The 16,074-nt window shown below is 54.0% G+C and overlaps 3 protein-coding genes across 3 annotated transcripts; 2 read left to right on the top strand and 1 right to left on the bottom strand.

The window, feature by feature from the left end:
• Window positions 1-4,541: 4,541 nt before the first annotated feature.
• Window positions 4,542-5,646, top strand: CTRU02_214249 (uncharacterized protein; the record flags this gene model as incomplete). The annotated part of the gene is made up of 2 exons (XM_036729561.1): window positions 4,542-4,682; window positions 4,798-5,646. The coding sequence occupies 2 exons, from the start codon at window positions 4,542-4,544 to the stop codon at window positions 5,644-5,646; spliced, it is 990 nt and encodes a 329-aa protein (XP_036578732.1).
• A 4,560-nt stretch (window positions 5,647-10,206) lies between these two features.
• Window positions 10,207-12,417, top strand: CTRU02_214248 (dihydroxy-acid dehydratase; the record flags this gene model as incomplete). Its single annotated transcript, XM_036729560.1, has 4 exons — window positions 10,207-10,371; window positions 10,559-10,681; window positions 10,772-10,889; window positions 10,946-12,417. 4 exons carry the CDS (start codon window positions 10,207-10,209, stop codon window positions 12,415-12,417), a joined length of 1,878 nt encoding a protein of 625 aa, XP_036578731.1.
• Window positions 12,418-13,484: 1,067 nt separating this feature from the next.
• Window positions 13,485-15,220, bottom strand: CTRU02_214247 (alpha-mannosyltransferase; the record flags this gene model as incomplete). Its single annotated transcript, XM_036729559.1, has 5 exons — window positions 13,485-13,826; window positions 13,880-14,282; window positions 14,334-14,420; window positions 14,474-14,872; window positions 14,931-15,220. The coding sequence occupies 5 exons, from the start codon at window positions 15,218-15,220 to the stop codon at window positions 13,485-13,487; spliced, it is 1,521 nt and encodes a 506-aa protein (XP_036578730.1).
• Window positions 15,221-16,074: the final 854 nt, after the last annotated feature.

Genomic DNA, 16,074 nt, shown 5'->3' with positions numbered 1-16,074 from the left:
TAGTCGAGTCCGAGCCAGATTCAGATTCAGCAGAGATCTTGTGAGAAACAAATAAGGTTTCCTGCATTAGGGCCCCTCTGTTGTTTCTCATTATCCATGTTCATCCCGTCCGCTGAGGGGAGGGGTGGCCGGCTGTCTGTTCGCCGTTATAGTGAGAACGTTTGGCGTTGAAGAGGAACAAAGAGAGAGAGAGGTACGGATAGAGAGTAGGGTATAGGTAGGTGATGGTGGAGGAGTTGAAGTTGTAACGGGCGTGGGCAGAAAGAGAAGCAAAAGGAAGGGTGGGGCACTTTCATGACTGTGGGCAGCAGATCCAATAACGTGAGTGGCTGAATTAGCGCAGATGTGGAGAAGAACGGAGACTACGTACCGAAGTGAAGCAGGGGCCACCGTTGTAACATTGTGAAGGGAGACCAAGAGGGAAAAGGCTGATACGTGGGTGAAATTGCATCTGCTCGCTAGCGAGTTTCAAGGGACGTGGGCCCAGGGCCGCAACTCACTAGGGACGTGCCTGGGGATCCTTGATTGATGCCAGCCCGGCAGCCCAGTAGGAAGACCCCCCTGGAGATTTTGGGAGGGACAGAGGGAGAAACCGACTATCCTTTAATTGTGCTGTTGTTACGAAAACAGGTGAAGCGTTTTTATTGCCCTCTCCACATCTTGGCGGAAAATGGTGTGGTCTTGATGTTTGGTGTGCCTCGGTGGTCATGGGGATGGAAAGGAAAGCGGGGGGAACAGATTATCAGGCAGCGGGCATGTGTTTCTTGTCTACAATGATTAATATGTGCTGCATATGCATGTGGCGTGAGGGTTTAAAAAAGGATACTTGATCAAAAATTTGTTATGAATAGGCACACCGTTGTTTATTCAGGTCGATGATAGGGCCTCACATAAGGTACGGGGACTTAATGACGCCTAAACGCTATATACTACGTAGTGAAGGTTGTATATCCATGGATGGGATGGACGAACTTGGACAAAGAGAAGGGAAGAGGGGGCCATGCGTTTTCAAGGTTTAACGCTGCTGTGGCTAATGGAGGCCAGTCAATATCGACAAACATGCCGTTATGCCCGTTACCAACAGAAAGATGGAGGACAGTGTGTGAGTGTGGCCCCCAATCAGCCTGAGAATTGTTAGTCTCAGAGCGCAGATGCCGAGGCGCCGTCAGAGAGGGACGAACAAGAAACAGCCTCATGTTTCGATGCCAATGCCAGTGCCATGCCCTGGAGGCGTCCGTCACTGAAAGGCGGCGGTCAAGGTAGATCAGACACTCATCTCACTCGACCTACCCTACCCTATCCTTGACCCGACAGGACACTCTTACTAGTAGTAGATTGCCTACTTGATAGCTAGTGCTATAGCACTTGGCGATACCGACGAAGCTACCGCACATGGTATAGCGCCTTGTAGCACAAGAGAAGGGGGCTAGACTTCAAACCAAACAGCTGGGTTGGAAACTGATAATGGGCGGCTGTTAATGCCCAGCACCAGCATGCTTCTGGCATAGTAGCACAGGCGCTGATTCCCTTTTTGGAGGCTCTTTACGGTGCGACGGCCACGACACCGACAGGGGTTCTCGGCCCCGCCGCACCGGTGTTCATCGACCTGTGGCTCAAATATGGGGCTCTTTCTCTGCTCATCCTTCCCTCTTCCCTGCTACCTTCTCTCGCTGCGATACCACGATACGTACTCTACGTGCCTACCATTCTTAGCGGTTGCGAGGCTGACTGGGGCCACCGCACTTGACCGTTCCTGACTAGGCCCGATCTGGACTAGCCTTCCCTGTCTGCCCTTGCCCTTTTGCGCACAGCTGCAGGGAAGGCTCAGGGGCAATCGCGAAAATCGGCCAATGATAGCCCTCGGCGCGCCTCTGTAACACGTACCGTCCATTGCTTGACCCCGCCGTCAAACGTCAGACAGACATCCTCACACAACCTTCAGACACGAACGAGCACATTGAGCAAAGACAGACGACACTGACGATGATGACGACCTTTTCTTTTCTTTTCTTTTTCTTCCCCCTCTAAACACTGTCTCCGCAATGGCTACTACTGCACCAGCAGGAGCACGAGCAGCAAAAAGAAGATGAAGAAGATGAAGAAGAAGCATGGGCCAAGCTGCACCACCAAAAGCTGGCGACGCCGAGCCAACCGTCCCCCTCCTCCTCTCTGCTACCGTATCGCATCGTACCGCACGCACCAACTTCCGTTCAGTTCTCAATCCCACCAGCATCACCATCTCTACTAGGAAACCTACATGGTACCCCGTTCTTAGCTCGAACGGGCATATGCCGCGAATGTATGCAACGTGTACCCGCAAACCTCCCCTACGGTTTGTCTCCGTACACTACTACGCACACCGTATCTTTCTTTCTATACCCATCCTGGCAGACCTCGGTTTCTTCACGACTCCACGGTATCATCACCTCGACAGCCCTCCCCTTCCCTCATCAATACGTCCTTCGCGAGATCGACGCCGAGCAAACGTATGCTTATCGCGACTTGAGACCAGACGTCGGCCGCAAATAGTAACATTGTCCTCCTTGTTGCGAGAGTCATCCGACCCAGCGTGACGGTGTCGTTTCGCCCACTATGGTTTGTTCTTGAGTCAAGAATGCCCTGCCAAACATTGTTCGGCGATGCCATGCCAATGCCACGCCATCCCAATATGTTCCGCCCCCATCTACACAATGCGGTTTGCGGCTCAGCCGCCTGCCACCTGCTCGGCAGCAACTGCAAAAAAAGACTTTCTGTCCATCAGTCATGAACAAGATCCACTGGCCATGTGCCGTGACCGAAACCAAAACCGGCCGGTGGGTAATCAAGATGTTTGCAAACCTGAACTTTGGTATCCATTTGAGGCTCTGATCAAATCTGTCCTGGAGGGTCCCTCAGCGGACTCTCAGACAAGGTGGTTAGCCGCAGGAGTCGCTCAACCCACGGAAGAAAAAAAGAAAAAAAAAGAAAGGAAGGAAACAAACTGGAGGCGAGACACGCCTCATTTGGGCAAGCGGGGTGCTACGGTACGCGGAGCGGATTTGGTGGCGCTCTCCATCTCTCTTTTCTGTCTCTCCTCTTCCCATGTCCTTGGGGTTCACCCAGAGCCTCCTCTTGTCTGTTCTTGGTAACGCCCCGGCCTGTGTCTCTCTCCCTATTCTCGTTTTCACATCGTCAACGGGGCCCCGGAGAATTGGCAAACTTGGTCTATGCTTTCAATTTGCACCCGAGGCTCCGAAAAGGGCTACGTTTTCGGTGGTGGGCAGTCGTCCACATACAATGACAACCCGGCTCGGGTGGCTGCTCACTTCTCAATCCATCATCACCGCCGCCAATTTGAGACGCACGTTCGTCTCTCACCGGATCCATAATCTCGCACCCATGTCCGGTCTTCGTCTTGGGTCTGGGTTCCTCGTCTCCTCTTTCTGCCTCGAACAGGGGTGTGGCCCGGACAGGGTGTGGCTTGCACAAGCGTGCTGGGCGTGTCTGGTGTTCCTCGACAGAGGGAAAATGGGGATGGCAGCAGGCCGACGGATCAGACCAAACGTTATGCTCTGCTAATTCTGTCACATCCACCCCATCTTCTCCAGGGTCTGCTGGCATCACTGCTGAATATCTGCAACAGGGCTAGACTTGACGGTGTGCTAGACCCCTGCCCATGGATGTACCAGCGCCCGAACATCATGAGGCAATGTTTGCCATGCCCGCCCGCCCGCTCTCTCTTCTCTTTTGGGGAGTGTGCGAGTGGGTAGGGCCAGGCCTGCCTCTCCTACACTTGGTACCCTCGTACCTACAGTACCTTGCATAGTACGCACTCCACGAGAGGAGTGTGGTGTGTCTAATGCTTGTCTCTTTTTTTTTTTTTTTTGTCCCTGCCAGTTGCCAGACGAGACGGGACCACCACCACCACCACCAACGGCGGAGAGGGCTGCATTATTACTTTATCCTCCCCTCTCCCCCCGTCTCGATCTCTTCCCATTCCACCTGTTTACTTTCTCTCTCTACCTTGGGTTATCATCAACATCCCTTTTTTCGTCTTCTTGAAGCGCAGTTGCGTGTCCTTCTTTTCTTCTCCCGCAGCTAGGGTTTTACTTTCCTTCATTGTCCAACTGGCTTGGCTGCACACACTCATTTGACTACGCTTCTTGAACACCACCTTTTTTTGTCAATATACTTGACCTATCCGGTTTATTCAAACGAACGACTTCACTTCTTCTTTGGGTCCCTTTCGCGCGCCCCTCCGCCTTTCAACCAAAGCTTATCCGTTTCCTCTCCTTGACGGATCTGCACAAAGCCGACTTCGTTGTCACGAGCTTCTGGCCTGGGAATCCCTTCAAAACCTTTTCAACCACCCGATTTATACCTTTCGATTCGTCGGCAGCAAGTTTCTGCCTCCTTCTTACAAACCCAGCTTCCAGGACGACGCGAAGACGCGCGAAGATTTCAACAGATTCTTTCCAAGTGAAACCAATCTCCACAAGCCTTCTTGAAGAGCTTCACTTTCAAAACAACCATTACCCGGAAACGATTTTACGAGGAAAACAATGTCTCCCACGATGCAACTTGCACCCCACACCACCACTTACACTCCCACTTCTGATGCCATGGACCGTCACGAGTACGGCGTTACCAAGAGCCGCAAGGCGGCTTCGACTGGAGGAGGCCGAGCATGGAGCGAGGACGAGGTACGTGTCACCAACTTATTTCACAATCCACAAAACCAACCCCCCCCTGTGGCTGTGTGCTCCAAGCGTCTCGTTTCGGGCTTGAAGGATCATATGTCTCTAACACAACAAACAGGAAGTCTATCTCCTCCAGACCCGTCTCCAGAAGATGCCTTACAAGCACATCGCCGCTCATTTGAAGAAGACTGAGCTGGCTTGCCGCCTGCACTACCATCAGCTTAGCCACGGCAGCAACCGCCGCAAGCAGCGCACGACTTCAGTGTCTTCTGGCTCTTCGGCCAACCATTCCCCCGTCATGCAGGCCACGATGCCTTCCCCGATCCGAGAGTCGACTCCTCGCTCTGTCTCGCCGCCAGGCAGCTCGGGAAGCTTCGCCCCCATCTCGCCTGGTCCCATGCAACTTCCTAGCATCATGGGCAATGTCGCCTCCCCGCGTCTTCCTGCCATCCTCCCCAAGCCGGTCTGCATGACCCTGCCGCCCCGCACCTCTTCTCCTTCCCGTGGTTATCCCACCCCCCTCCCGGAGCCTCACAGCGCGGCCCTCCCCTCGGCCTCTTTCCAGTCCATGTCTGGCAGCCTCCCCATGACGCCACCTCTGCGTCTGGAGTGTGCTCACTCCCCCACCCAGCAAGCTGCCACCACCCACCAACACGTTGATATGAACCGTCTCCAATCCGTCTACACTGCCCACCGTGCCTCATTCTGGGCCGCCGTCGCCAACGACTACGGCCCGGGCGCCAACCCCGTCGTCCTCGAGCAGGCGTGGAAGAACGGCTCCTGCTGCAACCAAGCTAGCACGCCCATCACGCCCACTTCCAGCCCGGACAACATGGACCGTGATACCTACGGCAAGCCCCAAGATAAGACTCGCATCTCTGCGATTCTCGGCATCGACGCCAACCCGCGCTCGCCCCGTGAGCGCGAGCTGGTAAGGCGCATGGAGGAAGAGAGAGTCGGAGCCTAAAAACGGCTAAACCGACCACACGATAAGGGCTTACACCAGCCCAGCTCTCTTTTCACTTCTACCAGTGTATTACTTCATACCTTTTGTGTCTGATTCTTGCTTGAGGTTCTGCTTCTTCCTGATGTGAGCACAAGGAGACTACAGCATCGAGCCACAGCCCTGTTTATTCACTTCTGTCGGCTGCTCTTTCGAAGAGATTTGAATTTTCTTTGTCTTTTGGTCAATTTTTTTTTTTTTTTTGATTCGCCGTTTTTTCCGCCGTCTTCTTTCCGACTTTTTTTTTTTTTTTCAACACATCCGTACATGAACACATACGACCAGAGGGAGGCTGTTGGGGATGGTTGATATCCGGCGCAGGGAATGTGATGGACGATCTGCGGAATGGGGGAAAAGACTCTTTTTCATTTCTTTTTCATGTTCCGTTTTACGGGCAACTTTGAGTCACAAACCGACAACGGCGACTCACGCGAGGAAAGCTTAGGGGGAGATTTGGGGATGGAGGGGACGAGGCTGGCATGGCATGTGGCAGCAGTGCGGAGGCATTTTGACACTTCTTTCATCTTGGGGGAGGCATCTTTTCCACAAACACCCATTCGCAGAAATGAAGTGATGACACACACATACACACACACAGCACACACTCCTCACATGAGTGGCTTTTTGTGACCACAATCGTATGGCGCGAGTTTTTTGTACACTAGAACGGCCCAGCCGGGGTCCGCTGAGGGAACTATCATGCAGACGACGATTGCTATTTTTTTTTCTTGATATTTTTTTCTCCAAAACGGCGAATTGAAAGAATCAGAGTTTTTGGGAAACGCTTCATGCTGTTTTTTTGCCTCCTCCTCACTTGGGTGTTACAGTGATGCTACGTCTAGTGAAGCTAAGCGAGAGCCATGGCGGTGGTGATTAGGAGAGATGATTGTGTGATGATGGTGATGATCACATTGCGCAAGTCCCTGTACTGTCTAAAGCGTGGCGTTTGACACCTGATCCTTCCAGCGCCTGGACGACGATGTGGTCTGTCTGTCTGTCTGTCTGTCTGTCAGCGTCACTGTCACTGTCACTGTCACTGTCACTGTTACTATCTTGAGCTGGCGAATGATGAATTCAGATCGGATTCGGTGTCGATGTTGACACCGAAAGGTGTGTGTGTGTGTGTGCTATGATGGGGAAGTTGCAGGTGTTGCTTCAACGTCGACACGTCAAACGGGCTTAAGGCATGCGGCTACATCGGCAATTGTTCCCGTGGAGATGGCTGCTTTGACGGTCTATATTCAAGACAAATGTGACGTATCTTTGAGTATGTCTAAAGGTGGTGTTTGTGGTGTGTAGAGTTGATGGTGGCGAGTTGGTGAGAAACAAGCCATGGAGAAAATGTGGGGGGTGTGTGTGTGTATGTGCAGAAACAGAGAGTGAGTATGGTTTTGAGTAACGACGATCCAAGATGAAGAAATCAGACGAGGCGAATCCGAGAGTATACAACCTCGTCCGTCTCTCTATCCAGACCATCGCAGCATAGTTTTACGCACCTGTTGTTACTGTGTGTCGTCTCGGTCAATTCCCGTCCAAGGTGTCCGTCCAACTCAAGACCCAAAAAAAAAAAAAAAAAAAAAAACTCAGACCACCACCACACCAAACCCATCACGACGGCACGCCACCCCCCCCCCCCCCCCCCCCCCCCCTCCACGACCCCCAAAAACCTTCTTTTTCTCCCAATGTCTTGAAGCATAAATGGTTTTGGGCTTGTTGGAACACACGACCGCCAAGCATTGTCCCTGAAGACGTTTGTCAGGAGAACCGAAGAGGGGATGGGGGGCTTCGTAATGGGCTGCGCCATCGTCTGGACTTTTGAAACACGGGAAAAAGTGAATGGACGTGGAAAAGGACACGGAAGAACTTTGAGAAAATACAATAATAATGAGAAAACAAACACGCTCACATACACTCATACATCATACAAGAGATGGACGGATAGCTCGGACGAAAGGTGATGGAGGCCAGATGAACACCCCTTTTCCCTACTTACTTACTCCCCATGACTTCACACTGCGACACCCCCGGTGTATCTGGTCCCCCCGTCGATCCAAACAGAGTCAAAATACAGCCTTTTTTTTTTTTTTTTTTTTTTTTTTAGTCATCCCATCCCGTTCATCGTAGCACTCAGCTCAGCTTTATGGTCCCCTCAAACCCAACCCTATTCCTTACGCAACACTCAAAAGGTGTCTTGGCGAGGGTCATGTTTCTTCCAAACCCCCTCTAAGGGGTCTGGGGGAATTGGGCCATGATGGGGAGGGGGTGTACGATAGGGTTACAGACGAAGCGAGGTCGTCGGTCTTGGGTGACGATGACTGGGCCTCGGGCGGTGCGTGGGACGTGATACCAATGGAGTAGACGGAGTAAAAAAAACTACACGCCGCATTAAAGCACACTCTTTCCGCGCGAATGGCACGTAATTCGTCCGGCAAAGGGGGGGGAGAATATAACCGGATAGTATGTAAATAGATGGCTGCGTGCTGCTTCTGCTGCTGTGGGAGAGACCGTTGCATCACATCATTCCTCCACGCCCCCGTCTCACCCCCTTACCAACCCCCGCCAGACAGAGCTCGGCTGTCTAGCTATTGTTGGAGATGCGGGGAACAAGACGACAGAAAGAGAGTGTGTGTGAGTGTGTGTGAGGCGGAGACTCCGTCGAGGCAAAAAAAAAAACAAAAGGCAGAATGGACGGATGAGCTCGTATGAATGGACCCCGAAGATCGGACCGCCAACGACCGAGTTACGAACCGAGTCTTGTGTTCCGTCCCTCGGGCCAGGAAAAGCTGGGGAACCCGGATTGGTTCCGCTGTCGGACGGGACATGGCATGGTTTTTTGGCCGATGGCGGCTCAGCTTTTTGTCGTCTACTACGGCATAGTATACCCCTTGATAATGACAGTGGAAAGTCGGGGGAAAAAAGGAAAGAAAAGAAAAGAAAAAATACAATAAAAAGGTATTTACCCTACGATTGCAACCCCCGCACATCACCACCAAGATCGAGGCACGAGGATGCAATGCGATGCGCCTTACCGGCACTGAATCATTGGCTACCAACGCCAAATACGTCTGCCGTGATTGGAGCCACTGTTTGAGTAGGGGTTCGTTTCCCCCCAATAGCTACAAGCTACACTAGTTTGATGGCTAAAACATATTATGCTAAGGACTATGGGGGACACACACACACACACACACACACACTCACACACACATCCGCAACCAGATCAGAGACATTGCCGTCGTATCTTTGTGTGACCCTACACTATACTCAACTCACTACTCTCTAACCAGCATGCAAGTCCTTCTCTCCTACGTCAGCCGTGTCCCACGTAGTAGAGTATATCGTCCAATCAACAACCTCAGCCAGTTCGGTTGCTGAGCTCGTTTACGGCTTTCTTGCTGACGGTGTCGACCATGACGATGAAGCTGTAGCTGAAGCTGCGTATACTACATGTCGGAGAGAACGCCGTGGTTGGTATTGGTGACACTGTTGCTATATGTACGTTGCTATCAATACTGGCAACACTCCATAGGATTGCTCACCCTGCTGAACAAACATCCGTTCCAAACCCCCCCCCCCATTTCCGTAATTCATCACCTCGCAATCCTTTTTCCGTTATACCCGTCCCTGGAGGGGGGAGTCTCTTCCCACCTTTACCCTCTCCACCCAAGACCCTCCTCCTATTACTCATTCATCCGCAGACAAATAAAAAATAAAAATAAAAATAAAAAGTCAATGAGCTACGGGCCTCTTTCTCCACTCGCAGCCCGCGGACAGTACCCCGATTCCCCTCCGATCCAGGGTGGAATCACCCGATTCTGGGGCCGCCTCGTCGCGTCGGCAGCCCTCCCCAATAGAATCGCGCGTATTAGCAGTCATCCGGGTTCCAGGGGTCGTTCCCGAGCGGATCTGTCCCCGAGGCTCGGTGGATCGCCAGACTGTTTCCCGTCCCCTCCCCCCCCCCCCCCCCCCCCCCCCCCCCCCCGGTGGTCTAACCCCAAGTGAACCCGCCTTGTCCCAGCGGTTGAATGTGTCTCTCTTCCCTTCCCCCCGCCCCCGCTCTCTATCCGCATTTTGTTGATTTCTGGTAGCTGTCATTGGGGAGGGGAGGGGAAGAGAAAGGAATAAAGAATGAGAGAGAGAGAGCTCTAGCTTCTGTGCTGCTCTCTCGTACGAAAAAAAACAAGGTTCAAAAGAAGTCAGCTACCCACCCCAGTCATCCCATCCCATCCCATCACCTCTCCCCTTCTCCCCGCTTCTGTGTGTTTTGTCCATTGAACGAACCTCTTCTTCCCTTTTCTTTCTCTCTTCTGACACACATCCTCCCCTACCTACTACGTAGTACATCCATCCAAGCTGCTTCAGCACAGCCACCATCTATCTACTTGCCCACACCTTGTCCAAAAAGGCCGTAGACCATCTCACCGCATCATCACACTCGACTAGACCACACATATTGAACCCAATTGAGCCCACGGCAACTGCCATCTTGGCACCAAAACGCACACACAGCGAGTCTCTTCCGCAATGAACGGCGACAGCGCAGGCCAGGCCACCTCCAACGGCCATAACAACAGCACCTCCTACAAGGACAGCCATGACTACCTCCAGTTCGCCGAGCTGCCTCCCGGAGGCCCATTGAACCGGTGGTCGCACACCATCACGAGGGAACATGACTTTCCCGGCGCACAGGTACGCGAAAATAACAAGGACAATTGTTCTTCGGACAATTGTTGTTCTCTCATTTCGAGTTGGGGTACATGCGGGGTTCTGCCCGGTGTGCGGGGGTTACACACGCGATGATGAGATAGAGAGAGAGAGAGAGAACGAGACCGAGGGGCGGTGTCTGAGAGACTAGAGAGCTCACCAGTCATTGTAGGCCATGTTGTACGGCGCCGGCGTGCCGAACCGCGACATGATGAAGAATGCGCCGCATGTCGGTATTGCGACGGTGTGGTGGGAGGGCAACCCTTGCAAGTATGTGTGCCTTTTAACCTCCCATGGATGTATGACGTTTGACTAACACCAAACACAGCACACATCGTGAGCTTCACCTCACCAATTGACCCGAAAGATGTTCCTTCCTGGCTAACCCACCGCAGTTCTCGAGTTTGGCAGAATCGTCAAAAAGGCCGTAGAGAGGCAGGGCATGCTCGGATGGCAATTCAACACCGTCGGCGTGTCAGACGCCATCACAATGGGAGGCGAAGGTGAGCTCTCACCAGACCACCATGACCATCAAGCTTTCACTTACTAACTGATCAAGGCATGCGATTCTCCCTCCAGACCCGTGAAATCATCGCCGACAGTATCGAGTCCGTCACCTGCGCCCAGCACCACGACGCCAACATCTCCATCCCCGGCTGCGACAAGAACATGCCCGGCACCATCATGGCCGCCGCCCGCCACAACCGGCCCTTCATCATGATCTATGGCGGCACCATCATGAAGGGGCACTCGGAGCTCCTCGAGAAGCCCATCAACATCAGCACCTGCTACGAGGCCCGCGGCGCCTTCACCTACGACAGGCTACACGCAAAGTGCAACCCGGGCGCCGAGGGCCGCACGCCGTCCGACGTCATGGAGGACATTGAGCAGCACGCCTGCCCCGGCGCGGGAGCCTGCGGCGGCATGTACACGGCCAACACCATGGCGACGGCCATCGAGGCCATGGGCCTCTCCCTGCCGGGCTCCTCGTCGTACCCGGCCCTGTCCCCCGAGAAGTCGCGCGAGTGCGAGCGCGCCGCCGAGGCCATCAAGATCGTCATGGAGAAGAACCTGCGCCCGCGCGACCTCATGACGCGCGCCGCCTTCGAGAACGCCCTCGTGCTGACCATGATCCTCGGCGGCTCCACCAACGGCGTCCTCCACTTCCTCGCCATGGCCAACACCGCCGACGTGCCCCTGACCCTCGACGACATCGACCGCACCAGCAACCGCATCCCCTTCCTCGCCGACCTCGCCCCCTCCGGCCAGTACTACATGGAGGACCTCTACCGCGTCGGCGGCACCCCGTCCGTCCTCAAGATGCTCGTCGCCGCCAACCTCATCGACGGCTCCATCATGACCGTCACCGGCAGGACCCTCGCCGAGAACGTCGCCGACTGGCCCTCCCTCGACCCCAACCAGAAGATCATCCGCCCCCTCTCCGACCCCATCAAGAAGACGGGCCACCTGCGCATCCTCCGCGGCAACCTCGCCCCGGGCGGCGCCGTCGCCAAGATCACCGGCAAAGAGGGCCTCTCCTTCACCGGCGTCGCCCGCGTCTTCGACAAGGAGCACGAGCTCGACGTCGCGCTGTCCGAGGGCTCCATCAAGCGCTCCGACGGCAACCTCGTCCTCATCGTGCGCTACGAGGGCCCCAAGGGCGGGCCCGGCATGCCCGAGCAGCTGCGCGCCAGCGCCGCCATCATGGGCGCCGGCCTGGACAACGTCGCGCTCGTGACGGACGGGCGGTACAGCGGTGCCTCGCACGGCTTCATCGTGGGCCACGTCGTCCCCGAGGCGGCCGTCGGCGGACCCATTGCCCTCGTGCGCAACGGCGACAAGGTGACCATCAACGCCGAGACGAACCGCATCGACGCCGTCGACGTCGACGACGCCGAGTTCGAGAGGAGGAGGGCCGAGTGGAAGGCCCCGAAGCCCCATGTGCGGAGGGGCGCGCTGGGTAAGTATGCCCGGCTTGTCGGTGACGCTAGTCACGGTGCCGTGACGGATCAGGCGGATCCTTCGTGGTAGTTGTTGTGTGTTACTAGCAATGAGGGGGAGGCGAGGGGGAGGGGATGGTTATACTTGATGTGTCGTCTGTGAGGTAGACCATTCTGAGAAAACATCTTGGTATAGAGTTGTAAATCTAGCGTACTTTCAAAAATAGAGAAAACAGCTTGAAGTCGTAGGAACCCTATATGCATTCAGCCAATCCAGCTAACCTTTCACGAAGTTGTAAAGTATGATACCATGTCGTTTTGAGGAACTTATAACACAAGTCACCAACTCACCATAGCTGTAAAGACTACATTTCAGACTTCAGCTTCACTTACCAACAACAACACAGTTGTGGACATCACTTCACTGACATCGTAGACAAAGCATATATACCATTCCGCTGGACCGCCTCCGCAATCCAGCATGCTACTCTAACATGAAGAAAGCACACGTCTCTTTTTCTCTCTCCAAAGAACCCAAACATTCATGTTCGTTGTTTGTAATCCCCATTCAGCTGGTATCCTTTGCGCGCGTAAACACGTCTCCGTTTGGGAGGTTCGTTTCTTTCTCTTTCGCTCTCTGCTTCTGCTTCTGCTTCTGCTCTGCTCTGCTGCCCATCCTTCCAATACAAACGTTGAAACAATAAAATAATAAAAAAAACGTAGATTCTCTTTTCCGGCACCAGAACCTAATCCGTGCCAAAAAGAACAACCGTTTCTGTAGCTTTCCACCTCTCTATTTCATGCTTCGCAAGTTTCCCGTGCGTTGTAAAAAATAAAACAGACAAAAAACTGATTATGGACAAAAAGGCCGGAATACGTTGAAACCCTGATAACTCCCAAAATAAGACTGTGCGAGCAAAGACCGATACTGGCGATGCCGATACACCTCCCCGCGTGAGCACCAACATTATGGAGACAACCTCTGAAAGTTGAAGGAGTCGTAAGCGTCTCCGCTTTCATCAATATACAATCCCGTTTTTTATGATGTGTTTTTTCTCTTTCCACCCAACAATTGGCGCCAGAGTTTGTGTATGCTGGCCGTGACTCGTGACATCGTATGCGATGTGTTTGTTGTTGTTGCTGTTTGGTTGCTTGGAATTACGGGCTGGCCCATCCGCCTGCGACGTCAACCCACTCGGCGAGGCAGGATCCCTCCTTGCCCTCAACGTCGACAATGTCCGTGTCGCATCGGCAGCGGCATCCGACACCGTTCTCCTTCTCGGCATCCCAGTGCTCCCAGTAGTCGTCCTCCTCAATGCGCTTCTTTTCGTCCAGCGTCGTCTTCTCCAGGTACTTTTGTCTAGGGAGCTGTCGCGCCGGGGCGTTGGCGGGGCAGTGCTGGATGGTGGTGTGTCGGTAGCCAAAGTCTCGGAAGTAGTGAATGTCACGAGGGGCCAAGAGGGCGCCGGCCGCCAAGGAATGGATAGGAGCGTCACCCCACTGACAAAATATTAGCTTAGGTCTGACCGTGATGCATGCTGATGGCGACTTACGCGTTCCATCCAAAAACCGCCACTGCGGTCCATCATTTGGAAGAAGTCCTCGTATTCCTTACTGCGGAACCACTTGAGGCTGGCAATCTCGAAGTTGGACCAGAAGTGGCACATGTTGTACGTCTCGCCTTCCATGGCCTCGGGGTCGATCTCGGGCACGGCGTTGCGGCCAGGGTCGCTGCGGAGGACTTCCTCGGGGAGAGGGGTCTGCTCGGTGGGCTCCTCCTTCTTCTCGGGGACGGGGTCGACAAACATCTCCCACAAGCCCTTGGACTTAAGGCCCTTGAGACGCTTGTAGGCAGAGGCGTATCTGAAAATGTTGGGGACAGTCTCGCGAAGTTCCTTGACAGCAATGGTGAAACCATAGGTCTTGTTGGCGTCGATCATGGCCAAGAAGGGATCACTGCTTCGGTTAGTATTGTCAGTCAGATACAAAGGAGAGGTCAGAACGTACTAGGTGATGTCGCAGAAGTACTTGATCTCCGGCTCCAGGCGCCAGTACCACTCGTACTTCTGAAGGAGCTCATGCTTGTAGAAGAATCTATCGCATGTATTAGTAACGATCCGAAATCATGTTGCCAGCATTCGACTTACCCAGAGTAGAAACGACACATGGCGTGGTAGCTCTCCAAGCCACCGTACATGACAGCGGCGTCACCCTGCTTGGCGATACCCTCCTTGGCGACCTTGTGGTCAATCCAATCAGGGTAGCCCCACATGTCGGGGCCAACCTTGCCAAACTCGACGGGAGCAGACGTGTAGTTGGTGACAACCTCCTTAAAGGTCTCGTTGAAGTCGCCGTCGTTCAGGAAGACATAGGGGTAGTGGTACCATCTGTTGAAATGACGCTCAATAGACTTGATGGACTGGATAACGCCGTCCAATTCCTTGTTGCGGGCCAAGACAACAAAGGCACCGTTGGCCCTGGGTCTGCTCGTGTCGGGTTCGAGACATCCGGTTACGAAGACCTTGTCATGTTCTTCACTGATTTTCCTGTGCGCGCCATCACGTCAGCTATTGTCAATTGCTTGCGGCGGAGCGCCAGACATACCTAATGGCCGGAGGGGCGCCGGCGGGCATCAATATCCTGCCAGGGGAACTGGGATGTCTGACAAACAAGACGAGGATAAGGATCACAACGATCAGGGGGAAGAGAATGACCACGCCGAGGGGAACGGAAACGCTCGAGTTGCCCCGAAGTCGCAGCGGCCTTCTGAAGAAGGCCAGGCGCGAGGTGAATCTGTTTTGCCGGGCATGCTTTGTGCTCGGCTTCTCATCGGCGGTAGGAAGTTTGGGCGATGTCGACGGGATGGCCTTTACGGCTCGCCTAAAGAGATCCATGGTTGCGGCGTATCGTCGCAAACAGGTTTGTGGTTCAAAGTAGAGGTCAGATCGGGCGGCAAGGCGATATCTAGGTCAATGGCGGAGTGCGGGTTGATGTGGCTCCAAGAGTGGCGCGAAGGGATTTGGTGTTTTGTCGATTAACGAGGCGGCGCCTTAAGATAAGGGGGGGAAGGATGGAGATGAGGTAGCGAGGTGCGGATTAGGGATTTTGGATGGACACGCGAACCGCGAACAAAAGCAAAGCCGTGTCTAATGAAAGCAGCGAAACGTTGAGCGGCGGGCAATGCAGATTGCGAAGTAGACGTGAACGAGCGGCAGGGACGAAGTTTCCCTCTAGCAGGCGTCGGGTTTGCGAAGGTAGTATGACAGTGAAGAAAGGCGGGTCGAACCAAATTCAGACAGCCTTATGCGTAGAAAGAAAGACCTCACGCACAGCGGCACGGCAGCGGCGTATGGGGGGCAAGGAAGAGGGTGCGATAGCGGCAGCGACAAGGGAACCACTGATTCAGTCGCCTTTGTGCTTTGTTACGCTTCGCGTTGGTGGTCTCGGGGGAGACGAGAGAGGGAGGTAGTGGTGTGGATAGGGACAAGAAAGTCAAAGGACTCTGTCTGTCTCTATCACTCTCCAAAGATCTGACGAGTCGAGCCGAGTTCCAATATCAATTGTGTCTGGGCGACCTCTCGGCAGGCGACATAGGGCAGGGGCGCTGGCAAAGCGGCCGAACGCTGTCGATGTCGTCGTCAGATCGCGGGGGGTTCGAGCTCGAAAATCGAAGTCGAAGTCGAGGTCGAGGTCGAGGTCGAGATCGGAGAAGGGGGGGTTCGTGGGAAAGGGAGATAAGTTGGTGAGG

The sequence above is a fragment of the Colletotrichum truncatum genome, assembly GCF_014235925.2.
Source record: "Colletotrichum truncatum strain CMES1059 chromosome Unknown Contig_0010, whole genome shotgun sequence".
Lineage (NCBI taxonomy): Eukaryota > Fungi > Ascomycota > Sordariomycetes > Glomerellales > Glomerellaceae > Colletotrichum > Colletotrichum truncatum.
Note: the sequence above shows the minus strand (reverse complement) of the source record. Positions and strands in the feature narration are given on the sequence as shown.